This window comes from Micromys minutus (assembly GCF_963924665.1).
Source record: "Micromys minutus genome assembly, chromosome: 1".
In the NCBI taxonomy this organism is placed as follows: domain Eukaryota; kingdom Metazoa; phylum Chordata; class Mammalia; order Rodentia; family Muridae; genus Micromys; species Micromys minutus.
The window spans coordinates 44,189,146-44,209,124 of record NC_137969.1 but is presented as its reverse complement, the minus strand read 5'-3'; the positions used below and the strand labels follow the sequence as shown (position 1 = coordinate 44,209,124).

The 19,979-nt window shown below is 36.3% G+C and overlaps 1 protein-coding gene across 3 annotated transcripts in view; it reads right to left on the bottom strand.

Annotated features, from left to right (window-relative positions):
• Nucleotides 1-19,979, bottom strand: part of VPS54 (VPS54 subunit of GARP complex) — a 75,020-nt gene that overhangs the window by 37,590 nt on the left and 17,451 nt on the right. The window contains exons 2-7 of one of the 3 annotated variants that reach the window (XM_080922596.1): nucleotides 18,783-18,938; nucleotides 17,431-17,672; nucleotides 15,192-15,270; nucleotides 12,565-12,599; nucleotides 5,421-5,552; nucleotides 2,662-3,047 (exon numbers count right to left, since the gene is read on the bottom strand). In XM_080922596.1, coding sequence (XP_080778722.1) covers nucleotides 2,662-3,047; nucleotides 5,421-5,552; nucleotides 12,565-12,599; nucleotides 15,192-15,270; nucleotides 17,431-17,672; nucleotides 18,783-18,918 — 1,010 coding nt within the window. In that variant the 5' untranslated portion in view covers nucleotides 18,919-18,938. Of the gene's footprint in view, nucleotides 1-2,661; nucleotides 3,048-5,420; nucleotides 5,553-12,564; nucleotides 12,600-15,191; nucleotides 15,271-17,430; nucleotides 17,673-18,782; nucleotides 18,939-19,979 lie in introns of those variants that run through there. The other 2 variants (XM_080922597.1, XM_080922598.1) reach the window with 2 other exon arrangements.

Genomic DNA, 19,979 nt, shown 5'->3' with positions numbered 1-19,979 from the left:
AATTAACTCTGAATGCTGGAAACCTTTTAGTAAACTTTTAAAGGAGGGAAGAAGGGAGGGAGAAACGGAGGGAGAAAGGAAAAGGAAGGAAGGAGGGACAAAAGGAGGGCAGGAAGAAGGAAGAGAGGGCAGGCAGGCAGGCTTATAACTAGGAAACTAATTTCATTAATTTTTATCTGAATATGAATTACTATGGTAGTTCCTTCTTCAGTACAACTAGCACAACTGCCTACAATTTCAGTATTTATATTACTGTAAAATTAGTCTGTATTCATAGTTATCTTGGGTCAAGCAAGGTGTTCATTCAAATACATTAAGCACAGCTAGCTCTAAGCTCTAATGAGATGTCTGAATCTCCCTTCTCCTCTTCGGTAATTATCTGTATGACTCAGAACCAAGTTTTAAGACCACCTAAGCCTCGCTTCCAGTATCCCTGGAAACAGGATAGCACAACCTACCTCATAACTTCTATAGAGGAAAGCTGAACAGTTAGTCTAAGACATACAGCACACTCAGTTCAAGGTACTAATGCACTCAATAGCTGCTCTAAGTTACACAAATGTTTATGATAAAAAAGCAGAAACAGCCCTGAATTTTAAAGTAATTACAGCTCTTATATTTAAAAAATGGCAACTTATCAATATTTATTTTATTCTTTGGTCCATACTGAGACTTCTATATTATATTTATGTAAGAAATTGAATACTGTTAAATTTAATAATGCCTCTAATTTAATACAGCAAAATTTTTATGCATTATTTCAATGACTTTTTATTGCTAAGAATTTTTCATGTGTGATAGTTAAGAATGCACTATAAGTAAAACTTTCCAATATTACAATAATTATAAACAGTAAAATCATTAATTTTATTACAAAAATTAATAAAAATACTCAACAATCATTGTAGGAATTAGGTATTGAATTTAAGCCAAAATTTCCACTTGAATAAATTATAGGCTCAGAAAAGGGATCAGGTTTGATAGCTTTTATCAGATACACAGTACTTCTCTGAAAAAGGAAAGTGCTTTGGTTGAAATTTTTGTTAAATAAGAAGAAATTAACATAGAAAATATGAGCACTTTAATTATAAAATCTAAAAATTTAGAGAACCCAGTAGTGGTCAAAATTAGCAGCTCAATTCTGGCCCATATCAGAACACAGGTGCTTCAAGTCTTATATTCTGGAAGTACTCATAATTGATTTCAATTGGTGTGGCACACCTTTCTTCAAAGCTCTTCTAAGAGCCTATTACACAGCCAGGATTGAGAACCACAGGTGTGTATTAACTACAAATAATTATTAATAATTAATTTTAAATAGTTATAATCACCATAATCTAATGATTACAAAATGTTAAAAGGACAGAAAAAAAATATAGCACGTATAAAAGTTTGGTTTTTCTTTTTTGTAATTCATAGGTTTCACAAATGTGTATTAAGATGTGCGTGACACACCTCTTGCCCAAGACATTTAAAACCTAACAGTAAGACTTTAAACACCACAAGTAAGTACAATAAATTACAGTAAGATGTCATTACAAGACATAAATGAAATATTCTGAGGTTTACTAGTCAGAAAGCAAAGTTTATAGATAAAATTTTCAGGTCAATAGTGCTGAAATGAGAAAAAAAGCAAAATAAATTATTGTTTTCTGTAACTTAGAAAGAAGTGTTAACAATATGCAGAAAATGACACACCAATAACAATATTTTAATTATTCTTAAAGCAAGTATTTTGGTAATATGACTATTAAAACTTTGAAATTAAAATCCCCTTAAAATGTACGACAAAGATTACAGGCAAATGTGAAACCTATACTAGTTGTCTCTAAAAATAGTAAGTACACTGTTGCTTTCTTCAGATACACCAAAACAGAACATCAAATCTCATTACAGATGGTTGTGAGCCACCATGTGGTTGCTGGGATACGAACTCAGGACCTCTGGAAGAGCAGTCGGTGCTCTTAACCACTGAACCATCTCTCCAACCGGAACAATTTTTGAAGTGTGTGTTCTGAAGCTCTTGTTGGTTGGCAAGCACTTCTGAGTTCTCTCTCCAGCCTTAGTTTGGGTTTTTTTTTTTTTTTTTAAGGTATTCTCAAAGTAAAAACTCAGAAAGGACAGATTTTTTTTTTCTCACTGACTATTCTTTGAATTTTGAGACAAAATCTGAAAATTAAAAATGAACTTTAAATGTATTTTTCTACTTAAATCCTATTAAAAAGATTTGTGTTTGTGTGTGTTCGCCTGTGCTTATAAGATGCCATGAAAGCTATGTAGAACTTGGAGGTGAGAGCCTTTACCCACGAAGCCATCTCATGAGCCTATAAAAATCATTCTAAATTAATTTAAAGCATTCTGGTACTTACCTTCCCAAATTAATCTACCATTTTGACACAGTTGTTTGAACATTTTCAAAGTACTATTTTCAAAATTGCAACTGGCCTTCTATTTCATCTACTAGAAATTTTAAGTTAGCTTCTCTACTGAAATATCTCTAGAAATAGTTTTTGTTTTGTTAATATAAATAACATTTCTAAAAAAATCAATCTGGCAGAAAAACATACATTTCATTTTGAATACACCTATACTTTAACACTACATATAAATACTTATCCTTGAGATGTCTGATATTACTTATCGTTCACTTAATGGACATACCGGAAGCTGTGAATGCCCTGAAGCTCCTGCTGCAAAACCTCTTGAGTCGTTGCTATTAAGTCCAACGCTCCAACAAATTCAGAAGTAGATAACAACACCTGCACTGTAGGCTGAGTTTGGTGTACAGTGGCCATTAACTTCAGTTTATTATATACTTTAACACAATTATTTCTGGTAAGTGCCAGTCTTAAAATCTGTAGTGATCCTTCACACATAACTTTATCAATCTGTGCAATTTTATCTCGAAGCATTTTTACAGCCTGGGAAGTTTTCTTGAGGTAGTCCTGCAATTCGTGTTGAGAGGTCATTGCATGAAAAAATGCTTCTGAACGTAGAGAGATCTGGTGAGCAATGTTTACTTCCACAATATCCAGATAATGGCTCAGCTTTAAAGGGAAGAAAAAACATCAAATGTATCTTAAGTACACCATTACTGACTATCTGAATACTTTCTAAAAGAGACAGAAAGGTTTCTACAAGTATAAATTCCATTGTATAAATTACTGGATTAGGGGATCTTAGAATGTGTTACACAAAAATGGAGTCAAAAAGTGTAGTCTAAAAACAGATAAAAGTAGGCACAAAGAATATAATGTTCACTTACCTGTGTTCTTTCCCACATTGCTACCTTTCCAATTCTACCTCCTTCCCAAACAGATTTACACAACAGCATCAGATACTATTAGTAGTTTGAGTCCTAAAGTTTCAGAAAATTACCGCCTTCACCAACATCAAAGTAGATGGTTATACTTGACACTGAGCTTTTTCTTCTGTGTACTATCTATTTCACATGCATGTATGTGTTCTAGGTGGAACTTTAGGTACAATTAGCATTCTCATTTTATAAATGAGAAAGCACGAAAGCACCAAACAGCTTGAATAAAGCCACATGGTTAAGCAAGTACCAAAACTAAAATATAAACCCAAGTCTGCCAGACTCTGCTTTCATATTCTACTATGTGGTTTCAAAATGACTGCAGACAGGTCATTGGGTCAGTCACATATTACATTCAATCCATCTTGCTGTTTTTTTCAAGACTGCTTATTTTATATTTTAAAAATTATTCTTTTATACATTTACTATTTTTATTCCAATGATTTATACTTTTAAGAGAGTAATAAATGCCTTAAATGACAGCTCATGTATACTGTAACAGTACCAAGTTTAACTCTTACTGTTGTGTGTTTAATACGCTTTCTGAAACTGGTATGTTCACTCTGTCACTAAGAGTCCAGTGCATGTCTACTGAACCATGGGTGCCTCTTCCTTTCTTCCTTTCATTTGTTACTACACTATCTTCCCATTTCTCTTTGTTGTTATTTTCATATTTTGTAAGCTAAGCAGTATTTCTGAGTCTCAAAACATTAAAGAATTAATGAGCTTTCAATATCTAAGATTTAAATGATTAGAAGGCATTATTTTCAATAATGGTCATTTACTTAATTTTTAATACATGTAATGGGTTACACATGAAGACATTTTTTATAATTCAGTTTTCTGGAGCTCATACCCTTGTTCTTCTCATCTTGAATATAGCTGAGTCACTTAGTGAAAAAGCAACATGACTACAAAGAATAAAAAGATGACATGGTCCAGTGGCCAACCAATGTCACCAGAGTAGAATAAAATGTACTGAAGAATCTGTCAGTTTTAGAGGCTCTAAGCCAAGTGCCGAGAAAGAACAGAGATTCAAGACTTTGCTGTCATTAAAGCTTTAGAAGATACTTGATATGCCTACAGGTCTGAATTAGAAACAACTTTCAAGATGCTTAGTATCAGACATAGTAACTCAGTAAATGTAAAAGCTGTGACTGGTAGAAGGCAGAAGGGCCAGGCTTTATAAAGCAGAAAAAGAGAGTAAAAGAAACTTTGGGGTGTAGCCCTGGCTGTCCTGAAAGTAGCTCTGCAGACCAGGCTTCCTGGAACTCACAGACCTGCCTTGCCTCTAGATCCCAAGTGCTGGGATTAAAAGGCATGGGCCACCATCACATGGCAGACTATTATATTTTAACTAAAACATTTTTCTTTGCTTCAAAATAATGATCTTCAATATGAAAATGAAAAAGAAAAGGGTACTTCAGAAAGTTGGTTCACTATGCTTTTAGGTCACTATTACAGAGTTACTGGTAATATAACTGAAATATTTGGGATAAGTGCAAAACAATGCTATGTAGTACATGCTCTCTACTACAATTCATCATCCTGGGGTTGGTGAGATGCAAAAATCACCTGCCACCTAAGCCTGAGGATGTAAGTTAATACTTAGATCCCAGAACCCACAGTAGGAAAGGAGGGAGTGGACTCCACAAATCTGTCTTCTGACCCCTGCACTTACGCAGTGCCACCAGCTTCTATTTCAGGTAAGCAGCACGAGGTAACTTTCTCCTTTATCACAATCATACATTTATTTCACCAAGTTAAGATGCTACTTACTAGTCTATCAGTTAAAATCAGAGCTATTGTAACTATGACTGGCAATAAAAATGAACCCAATGAGTTGGAGATGTGGTTAGTGGTAGAGTACTTGGCCTATTGTGGATAAAGCCCTAGGTTTAAACCCAGCACCAAGGAACAGAGGACAGGGAAGGGGAAGGAGCAGAACAAGAAGAGGGAAAGGAAGGGGAAGACAAGGATACAAAGGAAAGAGGGAAGAAGAGAATGTTTTAAAAATAGAACCTAATAAGCAAATCTCAAAAAATAGCACCACTTAACCAGAATAATTTCCTGTATGAAAAGAGTCGGTGAAACATTAAATTACCTTTTCTTGAAGCAACTTGGAAGAAGCTGCATCACGATTTCCTTTTCCACCAGCAGTATTAAAATGAGACCACGGTAAAACTGAATTAAAAGTTAAAGAATCATCCAAGGCAAAATCTGGTTTCATAAAAATCTATTAAAAAAATGCATGTCCCCAATTAGTTAAATATCTTCTCTACATCCATAAGCTCATAACATTTTAAGACCATTAAACAAAATTAACTTGGATCTTGAATATAAAAGACGTAGACAAAAAACTCAATCACAAAAACTATTTTTCACCAAGTTAAAATGCTCATAAAAGAATAAAAAAAGAAAGGGGGGGGGGGTTGGAGAGCTGGTTCAGCAATTAGGAGCACTGGTGTCCTGCGAAGAACCCAGTGTGGCTCAGCAATCATGTGAAGTTAACAACCACCTCCAAGTCCAGTCCCAAGGAGTCAGACACCGTCTTCTGACCTCCACAGGAACCAGGTACACATGTGGTGCACTTACACATAAAATTAAATAAATAAACCTAAAACAACAAAACAAAAAGATAGAAAATGTAGCTGACATGGTAGTGCAAGCTTGTAATTCCAGTACTTATGAGGTTGAGGGAGGAGGACTGCCACAAGTTTGGGGTCAGCAATGAGTTTCAACTGGATTCCTATCTAAAAAGGTAAATAAATCAAAAGTGAATTAAAAACAGAAAACTAGTTTAGCCTTTACTAGTGCAGATCTCTGTAACCTGCATCAATAAGTTTAATCATACGTCCAACCCAGCCCACAACAAAGAGGTGCCATGCTTATCCTCATCTTCATAATTTAACTACAGCTTCAGAAAATGTCAAATATAGGTTTCCCCAACTTATATCTGCTTTCTCCTACTAAAAATTTCTCCAAAAATAATGTTCAGAATAAAAAAATTAAAATTTAAAACCCAGATTATACACATACAGCTAAGCAATGAATTGTGTCACTGTATCCTAAGGATGTCAGGTCCTCTCTTTTCATCTTCATCTAGCCCTGCTTCACGGGGATGACATGCTCATGTCCCTTCCTAAAACAAAGACACTTGGCACTGTGTCAGAGGTACCAATCTACTAACTTCCCTATTTAAAACTCAGTAGAGCTAGAGCGATGACTCAGTGGTTAAGAGCACTGACTGCTCTTCCAGAGGTTCTGAGTTCAATTCCCAGCAACCACATGCGGCTCACAACCATCTGTAATGAGATCTGATGCCCTCTTCTGGTGTGCCTGAGACAGCTACAGTGTACTTATATATAATAAATAAATCTTTAAAAACAAAAATACTTAGTGGATTCTCACCCATGAACAATAGACCAAATAATCTACATCGCCATTTACTAGAGGGAGGGTTGTGGGGGCAGGGCAGGTGTTTCCCACTTGCTCTTTATATTTTAACCTTCCCCCTCACTATATATATTACACTGTAGCAGCATAAATCATCTTCCATATTCTCTTAGTCCTAGCTATCCTGATACATCCTTTGACTTAAAATGCCCTTTCTTGATGAAGAACAAGACCTAATCAAAAGAATAAATCTGTCTCCAAGTATGATCCAGACATACTCATTCAACCTCTGAAGACATTTACCATGTACAAGTAATTATATAGTCAGACCTGAAATCTTAATTTAATATGCATCTCTGAAAAACCCATGTTCTACAATGTGATTTATTAATAACCAAACTAATTAATCATTGTGTTCCATGATATCTAACAAAGGGCTGAAAACACACTTTAACCTATTAATATTTGTATTTTATTTACCAATTCATTACATCTATATCAAAAAAAAATAGTATGTGACAGGGAAAATCAAATTCGGAGCAGGAGGAGGTTTTCTAATTCATGCCTTAATATTATAATTAAAATGATTAATTTAAAAATATCTATTATGTGTATAGAATATATAGTTGATGCTGTGTTTTCCTGGGTTCCACATCAGTTAATTCAACCAGTTGAGAATTGAAATTATTCAGGAAAAAAAAAAGGCTCTTTCATTAAACATATACAGGGTTCTTTTTTGTTAATAACCTAAACAATATAGCCATGTAGATAACATTTACATTGTATTAAGTATGTGCACGTGTGTGAACTTCACTGGTGCATGTTGGTATTGGAGGACGGTGTTCCTGAAACCTATTTCTTGTGGATACTAAGGGACAATGTATAACATCTTGCAAGAATAGCAACTGTCTTAGGGAGCAAGTGTCTGCCCTAGTGATTCCTTTTGGCAAAAAGTCAACTGTGTTCAGTTGGAAAGAAGAAAACACATGGAAAAATTGCCTTTTAGAAGAAAACTACAAAGGATTTAAATACTTTATGATTTAAAAAGTGAGAAAGAAAATCTTCCAGGTAGAAGAAACAGTATAAATAAAGCATGAACGAGCAAAAGCTAGTGTAGCTGAAGTTTAAAGGGGCCGTTTGAAGAGCAGGGGCAGAAGCTATAAGTTACAACGGAGCAAACCACTCAGCAAGTAGAATGACAGCTTCAGCCTCATTTTGTAAGAGATAGACCATTCTCAAAGTTCTCCCCTTTTCTGTCTTTCATCCTTCTTTCTCACTCTGCTGAGTAACTGTCAAACCCTCTTGAGAATCTGATGGAAGCAAAAGACACTCTTCTGAGGGTGAGGAACTGAGACCTATCAGTAAATGTAAAAAGAAAAAATTCATAAGAACTATCTCTTAATAATCTAAAGCAGTTGGTAAAATCCACGGTATTTATGATTTAAAAGGGGAATCTATAAGTTACAGTGAAGACAAACAGACTAATAATACAAAAAAATGCCATATATACACATTTCAGTTGTAAATTATTTTTATTTTAAAAAGACAGAAACAAGGATGCAAAAAGCTCCAGAAATGCCCTTAAAAGAACAGCCACAGTCTCTATGGTGTAGAAGGAGGGCTGAGGAAGTGAAGAGAAACAGCATTCAGTAAAATTGCAGCAGAAAATTCCAAAACCCTGGAGAAAACATACCCTCTATCAAAACACAGAGGCATGTAGAATCCAAATTAGATCTGGCCAGAGAGCTTCTTCGTGACTGAAATACGAAGAGAAGCAATACTAAAAGCTGCAAGGAAAAAAATACCTCACAAAGGAGAATCACCACAGTAACTTCAGGTCTCCTCTCACCTGTAACCCTAAAAGCCAGGAACCATGAATGCTACTTTTCAAGTCCAGGAAGTAAATAATCACTACATAAAACACTATCCCCAGAAAAGGTAACTTTTCACACTGATCAAATGACAAGGACATTTCAGGCAACACAAATAAAGGCAAGTTATGACAACGAAGTCAGCACATCAGAAAATCCTTAATGGAGTTCTACACTGGGAGGGTCAATCTATGAAAAGGTCCACTTCCATGAGACAGCTCTGGGTATGTGTGTCTCACGGTACTCCCTGATCATAAGCTATTTAAAAGCATCCTTTAATAAGCCCCCAATATGCTTAAGAAATGAATACACTCCCTGAAGGGGTGCTAAGAAAAGCATCAGTGGGGCTAACCCAGTAAAGCAGCCAAACCCCAAAACAGACAGGGCAAGAAGAAAACAGTGTCCTTAATCCAGACGGCCAGGATCTCAAAACAAAATCACAGGAAATAAACCAGTTTTAAAATCTGAAATACAAATAAAAAATGAGATCCACTCCACTAGTAAAGATACCTAAAATCTGAATAAATATCAAAGGAAGGATGTGAACCTTGGATGAATACCAAGCAAACAGTGAACAAGCAGTTAAAGCTATTTTTACAACTTGGAAAACAGATAAAATGCAGTGAATTCAAACAACAGATTCAAATAACCCCAATTAAGAGACAAAGGAGAACAATGAAGAGACTGGAGAGGTGGCTCAGCAGTTAAGAACACAACACTGGCTGTTGCACAGAGAGGAACTAGGTTCAGTTCCCAGCGTCTAACACTAGGCAGCTCGCCTTACATTCCAGTCCCAGGCAATTTGATGTCATCCTCTGGACTCCACAGCCACCTGTACACACATGATACACATATACACAAATATGCAAACAGACACAGACACACACACACTTTAAGAAGACAACTGAATACAGAAAATTATTCACAAAGAAAAACTAACAATTATAACCATTTATGCACCAAATATCGGTGCCCCCAGTTTCATACACTAAAATGACATACAATATCACATAAGTCCTTATATAGTAACAACAGCAGAGTTTGTTACCTCACTCTCATGTTTAGACAGGTCTCCAAAACGTAAAATCAGCAAAAAAAACTTAAGTTATACCATAGATTGACTGGATTTAACAAATATCTACAGAATAGTCCAACCAACATATAGTGAATATAGATTCTTCTCAGCAGGACATGGAGCCTTCTAACCTGATCTCATCATAGCCAACAAGCCTTAAACACACACACACACACACACACACACACACACAGAGAGAGAGAGAGAGAGAGAGAGAGAGAGAGAGAGAGAAAATTCTTTATATGCTATCTAAAGTGAAATTAAAGTATCACCAACTTCTGAAAGATCATAAATACTTGAGACACTACACAATACACTAATGGAGGACACTAGATCATTGAAGAAATCCAGAGAAACTTTTAAATTCTTAGAAACATGAAAATGAAAATAATAATAACCTAGTTGGTCCGCTGGAATAGATGCAGAAAAGACTTCTGACCAAGTTTAAGATGGTTTCATGGTGAGTGTACTAGAGAAAGTATGAATAGACAGGTTATACCTCAAAATAATAAAGGCTACATATAGCAAATCTACAGCCAACATTACACTAAATGGGAAGCAGCTGAAAACATTTCCTAAAATCTAAGGCCAGGCAGGGTGTCCACTATCTCTTGTTCAAAATGGTGCTCAAAGTCTTAACTAGGTCCCAAAGACAAGAAATAGAAAAGGAATAAAACTAAAAAAAAAAGAAGCTATTTCTTTTTTTTAAAAATACATTTGCTTATTTTATAAATATCTAAATATACTGTCACTGTCTTCAGACACACCAGAAGAGGGCATCAGATCCCATCACAGATGCTGTGAGCCACCATGTGGTTACTGGGAATTGAACTCAGGACCTCTGGAAGAGCAATCAGTGCTCTTAACTACTGAGCCATCTCTCCAGCCCCAAGAAGCTATTTCTATTTTCAGATAACAAGTCTATATTTAAACACTTTCAATGAAGTAGCAAAGTACAAAATTTCAACATACAAAAAACAAACAAAAAAAAAACACCAAAAAAAAAAAAAAACCACCCAGGAGCTTTCATAATAACAAACTTGCTGAGAAAGTAATTGTTTAACTACCCTAATCATAACAGCTCAAAAAGATAAGAAAGTCAAAGACCTCTCCAACAAAAATTTTAAGACACTAGAAAATGAAATTTTAAAAATACTACATGAAGAAAAACCCTTCTTGTTCCAGGACTAGCAGAAGTAGTTTTGTGAAAATGAATATACAACTACACACAGTCTCTGATTAAATGCAATACCCATCAAACTTCTAATCACATAACAAAAAACACACGCAGCCAAAGTAACCCTAAAGAGAAAGCACGTGTAAAAAGGTAGCGAAATATTTTGAGCTCAAACTTTACCATAGTGACACAGACAACAGAGTATTAGCAATCAATCAATCAATGAAGACAGAGAAATGGGGGACAATTTGGATCAAAGAAACAGAACGTAGAATAAAGAAGTGAACCTGCACACACCTTTGGTCATCTAATCATTCAACAGAAGGTACTGGTGAAACTAAGTATCTACCTGCCAAAGAGTGAGAACAGGTCTCCCTCCTCCTCCCTCCCCCCTCTCTCTCCTCCCTCCCTCCCCCTCCACCCCTCTTGCCGTGAACAAAATTTGATGTGCATCAAGTAATTTCAAATCTGAAATGCTGAAGCTGCTGCAGGAAAACAGGAACACATCAAGATGTAGGCATGGGAAAAACATGAACAAAACCCCAATAGTACTTACTCTAAATAGCCAAGAAGTAACCAATAAGACTAGATGAAATTTAACAAGTTTCTGCACAGCAAAGAAACTATCAGCAGAATGAATAGACAGCCTATAGAGAGAAAATCTTTACCAGCTATATTTTAGACAAATTAGTATCTAGAATATATGAAGAACAAAAATCAAAAACCAAACAACAAAACTGCCAATAAAAAACTATAGTAATTAAATGAATAGATAGTTTGAGAGAAAAACAGACAGCTGACCAACCAGTACTTTAAGAAGTAAGTCTTCAACACCCCTTAACCATCAGGGAAAAGCAAATTAAAATTACTTTAAGATTCAATCTTACCCCAGTCAGAATTTTAAAAATTAACAACAAATGCTGCCAAAGGTGTGGGAGAGAGAAGCTTTTATTCACCTGGTAGAAGTATAACCAACCACAGGCATTAACAAAATCAGTATGGAGGTTTCTCTGAAATTAAAACCAGAACTAGCTACATGATATAGCTGTATTGTTCCTTGACATATACTCAAAGAACTCAATAGCCTACCATAGAGATACCTGCATATCCATGTTTACTGCTGAATCACTCACAATATCAAGAAAATGGAACCAGGAGATGTCTATCAACAGAGGGATAATAAAAATGTGGACTATAAATACAAGAGAATCTTAACTATAAGGAAAAATGAAATTTGCAGAAAGACTGATGAACCTGGAAAGTGTATTAAGGAAAGTAACAGTCTCAGGAATTGTGGCACATGCAGATCCCTGCTTATGTTTACCCAGAAGCAGCGTACGCATGGACAAACGAGGGGACGAGGTGTTGAGAAAGTAGGACAGCCAAGAGGCCACAGGAAAAGAAAAGGGTATGAAGGGCAAAATGTATACAAGGGCGTCAGGACATGGAGTCATAAGGGAGCAGAGTCAACAAAGCAAATTTCATATCAAAATGCCGTAACAAATCTTAAGACTGCCTTGTTTATTAAATATTTTATATAAAAATAAAGAGGAAAATGACTCATCTGAAGAAATATTCAAGTTAAAGAATTTATGTTATCTTTAAGAAAAAAAAAAAGAGTCCTACTTGTCAACACAGTCAATTGAAGGCATCTTATAAGGCAAAATATTAAAAGATATTGTATTAGATACTAAAATGTTAGATATTAAAAGTGTGTTCTTATTGTTACCTTAGGTACTTGCTCCAGATCTGTCCTGGATTTATCTATGAAAAAATGTAAAAGATAAATACAATTTTTCATGTTCGTTTTCAGTTTATACTCATAAATATATTTTAGAAATTTTAATATTGCACTGGGCTAACTAGGTAAGTACTGACATTTTGTCCTTCAAGTATTCCTCAATCTACCTGTCTCCACTTTAGTAGGCCATACTGTGCAAGACAAATGTTCCAAATAAACTTACCAATTAGCAAAAAAAAAAGGGAATCTATTCCAAGTCTTTCTGATGCTCTTGTCATTAAGTTTTTTTAGATTATTATCTACCCTCAAACTCAAAATTCTCTTACGTATAATCCTAGGTATGTTTCACATATTCAGCTAGAAATATTATTTTATTTTATTCAAAATTTCATTCTGAATTTCTGGTCAAAGACTGATTTGATAGAGCATTGATTTTCTTCTCTGACACCTTAGATTACCTCCAAATTTATCTACAAGTGAACACTTTTGTATTTATTCTGCCAAGCTAATCTCCAATGAGACCACGCTTTCTTTTCTCCATCCAGCCTTTCTACTCTTGGACTCCACCCCTCATGTCTCTTCTGAGTCTGTGTCACTGATTACTTTGCCACTCCACAGCTTCACATTCTTTCCTTAAACTCATTCTTTTCTCTCTGCATGGAAATATGCCCAGCTCTTTCCCATTTACAAAAATGAGACGATGGGGCTGGAGAGCTGGCTCAGCAGTTAAGAGCACTAACTGTTCTTCTTCCAGAGGTCCTGAGTTCAATTCCCAGCAACCACATGGTGGCTCACAACCATCTGTAATGGGATCTGATGCCCTCTTCTGGAGTGTCTGAAGACAGCTAAAGTGTACTTATATGTAATAAATAAATCTTTTTTTAAAAACCTGAGAAGATAAAAACCTAGGACCAAGAATAAGTTAAAGCCAAGACACCACCTCGGGAGCAAAGCGTAAGATAAACACAGATATTCAGCTTCATGCAAATGCCTCTCCTGCCTTATCCACTCAGAAGTCTTCAATCAGTGTCTTACCTCAAGTCTTATGTTGTTCATCCTTACCAACAGTCTACACTTGTTGCTCATGTATGCCCTTCTTATGTAGTATCAAGGTTTCTGAAACCATTGTTCTGTTCTATAGGCTCACTCTAAAATTCCGTCAAATCCTAAAGACTTCTCAGCATGCAAAGAGCAAGCATTCTGACCTTGTAAACCAATCGCTCTCTTCTCCAAGACTTTCATAGCTTTTCACTTCCAATGTGGATTCCTCTGTGATGTCCTCATTCTCTCAAGAGTGCCTCATTCTCTCTGTACCAAAGTGAGACCACCAGTGCTTCCCTCTCACTCAAGCCTAGTGAGTGAGCCCACTGACACCCTTGGGTTCACCTACCATGTCTCTATCAATCATCCTGCACTACCTCTGATAACCACCACATCTACATTTCAGCCTAAAGTTCTCCTTCCTGGGCTCTAGGTTGCCAACGTCATGTGTCTTTCATTACAAACTGCCAGTCAAATTAGTCTCCATCTCTTCCAAAATTCTTCCTTCCTCTCTCTGCAAATTGGGACTTCTCACTGCTCAAGCACAAAAACATAGGACTTATCACTGAATCATTCTGTTCCATTACAGAAACTGACTGACCATGAAAGCCTATGCCTAGGCTACACAGCCATCTGTTCTCATCTCCTCTCCACTTCCTCTCTATCAGGATATATTTCTTACTTGTATCACCTCAATAGCCAACTACCTTCTTGTCCCCAGTCTTACCATCATATAACTACTTATTAGAAGTAACTGTTTTCACTAGGAAATTAAATCTAACCATGCCTGCCTAAAAATATTTTGTAGTTCTATATTGTCTTTAGGCAAAATAAAATTCCTTAGCATGATATACAAAATTCTCTATAGCCTGATCCCTGCCTATTCCTTTAAAATCATTTCTGACTCCCAAGTAGAGCCAACAGGTGAGAGGCTTGCAGCTCTCTGAACATGCTTTGTTCTCTCTTGACTGTATGGCTTTGTATACACTGTTCTCGTATATGTGTGTATATTCATTCCTAGAAAATATATAATCCCTATCAAATACATAAATGTTTCATACTAGCTAAATTGAAACACAGGTTATAATCATCAACTATGGGACATTTTTTAAGGTGAGGAAGAAATGGTATGTGTGCAATCTTATAAAGCTGAAGTGACTAATATAAAGTTCTATGATTTTTTTTGTTTATGTCTTTAAATTCCTTGAGAGTTTAAACTATTTCTTACTCTTACTTTTAAGCAACAAGCAATGCACCAAATACCACGAAATTAAATACTTGTCAAACTAAAGGGTTATATATACTACTATCCCAGTCACTGTCATTCTCTAAGAGGCTTATAGAAAAGATCACACTTTTAGATTATAAAATTCCTTACTAAAAATGAAAGCTAGGAATACAGCCTAGCACACATGAGGCCCAGGTTTCAATCCCCAGTACCACAGAAATAAACCCAGAAAGAATTTACTAAAAAGAAATTGTACATATAATAGGAAACAAAGTTCCAATGTTAATAATTTGTTCATTAATAAGTTAAGCTATGCCTATTATCTATAAATAGCATATATTCATACCATGAATATGTAAAAGAGTCCTGTCAAAGGTATCTTTAGGAGGACAAATATTCTTGCATTTCTCATGAATCTTCTCTCTCTAATAAAAACACAATGAAATAGTAATCAATGCTATGTGGAAATATGATTATTTAAAGCATCAAAATGTTCTACAACATAATTAAAATATACAAAATTACTTCTGAAACTTTCAATATAAAATCACTAACTTCTAAACTACTTTCCTGTAACTACAGTCCCCTGATGAAATCAATCCGATGATTTATTCATACAACCATCACCTCCAATGCCTACACCTGGCAGCATCCCGACCTCAAACACAAAGAACACAAAGCAGCAATAATGTTCTCATGGTTCAACCTGCTATAGGAAAGCCTTTGACGCTAGGATTTAACACTAAGAGACAGACTATGTCTCCTTTAGCCACATACACTTTCTAGAAGTCCAATGCAAGAAGATGGCTTTAGCACCAAATCCTGTAACAATTAACAAAGAAGACCCAACAGCTAAAGCTCAGATTTCAGAGGAAGTCACCAACTTCATGGTTGTCATCTCCAGATAAGGAGGCATTAAACTGAAGCACAGTAGGATACGTGGAACTCTTTGTCTCAGTAGGCATGCTGACAAGAGAGGAATCGCTTTCTATGGCCCTGTCCTTCACCATGTCTAGGACAGTTTCATTTCCGTCCTTGTCTTCAAAAAACTCAATTGTGCATCTTTTACAAACTAGTTCTAGCTCAATGCCAAGTATCTTCCTGTTACTAGTGTTATTTACGTAAGTAGATCTTCACCCAAGTGTAGATCCCAGTCTGGATGTACCTAGAGATCTTAGCCACCAGGGCCTTCCAAGCAGCACAACCCATCCAAACTCATCCAAAGCTTCTTCTTCACACCATTCACCTGAAGGGATGACTAATGCCAGATTACATTCCATTGCTTGAACTGGAAATTTAGGAAATCATTCCCAAGAAAACAGAGGTCTTTCAGGAGGCAATCCCCAGTCTCTAAAATCAACAAATATAGCCCAAGGTGGCAAGGATACAGGCTCCATCCGTACCAAGAACAACACAAAGATATTTTTCAGTGTCTCTTACATACCCAGTCAATTCTTCAGGCAGAATATTCTCAGTCATGAGTCATTTCACTGATAAACTTATCAACTGTAGGCTATGGAGCCCACAATTTGGATCCAGAAGTAGACAGGGTGTTTAAAAACAACAACAAAAAATATACAACTGGGTACTAAAGTCAGGACTGGGGATTTCCAAATATGGAAGCCTCTGGACTGGTATGGGCTCAGGGCTCTAGACTTCAGAAAGTGGTCACTGTTTCTCTCAGGAACCCTCTTGTTCTTACAGCAGCAAGGTCACCACGTCATGAAGGAAGATGGCCTGCCTCATGCAGAAACTACTTTTCTCCAGCTTTAACTGCTTCTTCTACTTCCTAATCTTTTCACACTGATCCGCTGCTTACATTAGATTCTAATTTTTGAAAAATGGATAAGTCTCTTCTGAAGTTGTTCCTCTTCTGAAGATGTTTCCAGTATCAAATGTTTGGCTGCTGCAATGGCCTGCCTTCCTGAGATGTGTAAGTCTTTGTAGTAGCAATGGCCCCTGTTAGTAGTTGTCACAGGTCATTTTGGCTTCAGAACCCTTACGGTTCTTCCTATGATTCTACCCACACACTCCTGGGAACTCAGAGCTGCTGAACAGTGGCATGCTGTCAGCCTCTGACAGACTGTGCTTCCGCCATGTACCGACCATCAAATTACTAATAAGCAGCATCCACTCATCACCTGCATCCTGTGTCCACATAAATCCATGCACCTGTTTATTTCCACATAAATCCGTGCACCTGTTTGTTTCCACAGCTGTTTAATAGGGGAGCTTGCCTCCTCCTCACACCCTAACCTAATCATTTCCTAAATCTCACAAATTATCTGAGCTTTATTAACTCACAGAACCATTTCTCCTTGGGAGGTAGGGTAGGGTCCCACCAAATCTTAACACTAATAAAACTTTGTAATCCTGAAAAAAAAAAAAAAAGAATCACTACAAAAGAAAGTAAAATAAATCTATTTAAATGTATCTAAAGAAAGAAACATAACCCAGGACAGAATGTACACATTTTTAAAAAAAAATACCTTGACTTCAAAGATACCAAAAAGTCTACATGAATCAAACTAAAAATAATACTATTACTTTTGACTTGGTATCACTAAATTCAAGACTAGTGTTACCTGAGCGATCTCCTGCTGATATGCTATAAAATGCTCCTTGCTGATCTGTGGGAGGTAGAGTGAAGGTATGACTTCAGTGTCCACAAAGTCCAATCCCCAAGTTTTTGTGAAGAAGTCAGATTCTCTTTTTGCTAATGTAGGATCGTTTAATGCTGCTGGGAGATTTACTTTGGAATGATACACAGTCCATCTATGCTGATCTGTAACTAGAGATGGGGCAACACATAAACTATGTGAATCACCTGCAAAAGTAAATAAATAAGAGAACTCTGTAAAGTTGGTTCTATGTTTACAAGCAAAGCTTAGGAAAATAAAAATATTTAGTCTATTTTATAGCCAGCCGAACATTTTTTCCATAGTTAAGTATTAATAAAATTACCGTGATTTAATTAATTTCTTTAATTACAATTTTATCAATTTATTCATTTTAGTTTTTATCAAAACTGAAAACCTAAGTTTTTCTTTAAAAGATAGGTCTTTTTTCCCACACTGTATTACGGCAAGCACTCATTTAAAATGTCCTTTGTTTGGCTTATAATCAAGTGACATAACACTAGTGTAGCATTAATCATTAAAAAAAAAAAACAATGGACAATAATCACATGATTTACAGATTGCTATTTAAAGTCACTGGGAACCCCTAACAGCGAGCAAATAGTTAAATGACTGCTCCCTGCGGGTACTTTCCTCAGTGAGTAAACACATCCACTTTTCTGGGTGAAGACACTTATTACAATCATCAGTCATTACAACATAGCTTCGTGGCTGTCAACATCTACAGTGCTGGAATGGAGCTTTCTCCACACTTTCTCTGTAAAGCACAGCATGCATTTTCTGTTTACTCACTAAACAGTCCGTGAGCACAAAGCTACAGGTCATTTCAAACACAACATCTTCAACACAAACAACAACAAACCAAAATGTGTAACATTAAACAGGCTGCATAAAGAGTACTGTTTCCAGGAACTGAAAAAAGGCTGAGCACTGGCAGCTGAGAGGACCTGTGTTAGGCAACTCAATTTTTTGCTGCTCTGCACACATCTTCAAATACCAAAGTACAACAAATATTTAACATCAAGGTTAAAACAAGCTTTAGGAAGTAAGAATATTTGCAAATACAGAATCTGCCAATAGTGAGAACTGATTAATACTACATCTTAACTAAATAGTTTTCAATGTGCACCTCCATTTTTTAATACTTTTCTAGTTACCTTCTAATTGACTGCACATTTTGTTTTGTTTTGTTTTGTTTTAATTATTGTAAAATTTACTCTTGTGGGGGGTAAATACATGAAACCTGAATATACTTTTAACAACAAAAATCATCACAAAATTCCTCCAAAAATAATTACCTGTGGGTTCCTTGGGACACACATCTGGCAGTGACTGCACAGGTCGGAAGTGTTTTGTTGCATCTACCTCTTTTTTAAAGAAAACATCACTGCTGCTTCCTTGAGGCACTGGAGAAGAACTGTGGCTTGAAGCCATTGCATAAAATCACCACTCAACTAAAAGATAATAATAATAACTATTATTATTATTAAGACAATACAAACAAAGCTTATCTATAGACATAATACACATCACAAGTAGTTTTTCAAAACAAGTAGCACTTTTTCAAAAGCCATCCAAGTATAAATATACAACTCAAATCTATGTGTAGTTTGGGTTTTGCTACTTTGTGGGTTTTTCTTTCTTCTACCTTTTCTTCTCCCCTTTCAACCCCCTAACACTAGATAAGACAAAAGAAAAAGAGAGAAAAGCGATCCCTGAATAAAGTCGGGAGTAGGGAAAGGCAGAGCCTTTATCCTTAGACTAGTTCCTGCTGATTAGAGACATTGAGCTCCTTGGGGCAAGTGCGATCTTCACTGTCAGGATGTGTAATTTCTTCTTGTTGTTTCTTCTTTGAACATGACTACTTCACAAACAATGACAAAGCACCACCAACCAACAATACACCCTGCCTCTTGGGCCCTACCATGACTATATACTGTCTAAAAAGTCACCAGAATTCCAAATGTTACACAATCAAACTCTCTGCAGCTGGCAAAAATCACACCTCGCCAAAGCTTGAGGCAAACCACAGTCAACTACTGTGAACAATCTGAAGCAGCCCTATAGCCCACACCTTGGATTAAAATTAAAACATTCGTATATTATTTCTGTGGTTTTTGTTTTGTTTTGTTTTGTTTTTAAAGAAACCCATGCAATTGGAGGCTTGATCCCCGGGACCTCCCTCGGTCTGGTAAACTCAATTCCTCTCTCCACTCTCCAATCCCACCTGCTCAGAAATCCCCCTACAAAGAAAAGACACCAAAAGCTCAGTTTCAAATTTCTGACAGCTGTAGCAACTTCCTCTCTGGACATTGCCAGCCATCCAATTCCCCACCTAAGTGACCATACACAGGCACAAGCTTACGACTGACACATCATTTTCCTTCACCTACAATCCATAAAGACTTGTCTGCCATAGCCTGGGTGTGACTTCTCTGCCCTCATTTTGAGATTGATGAACTCACCCTGGAACTGTTCCCAAATAAACCTGCTTT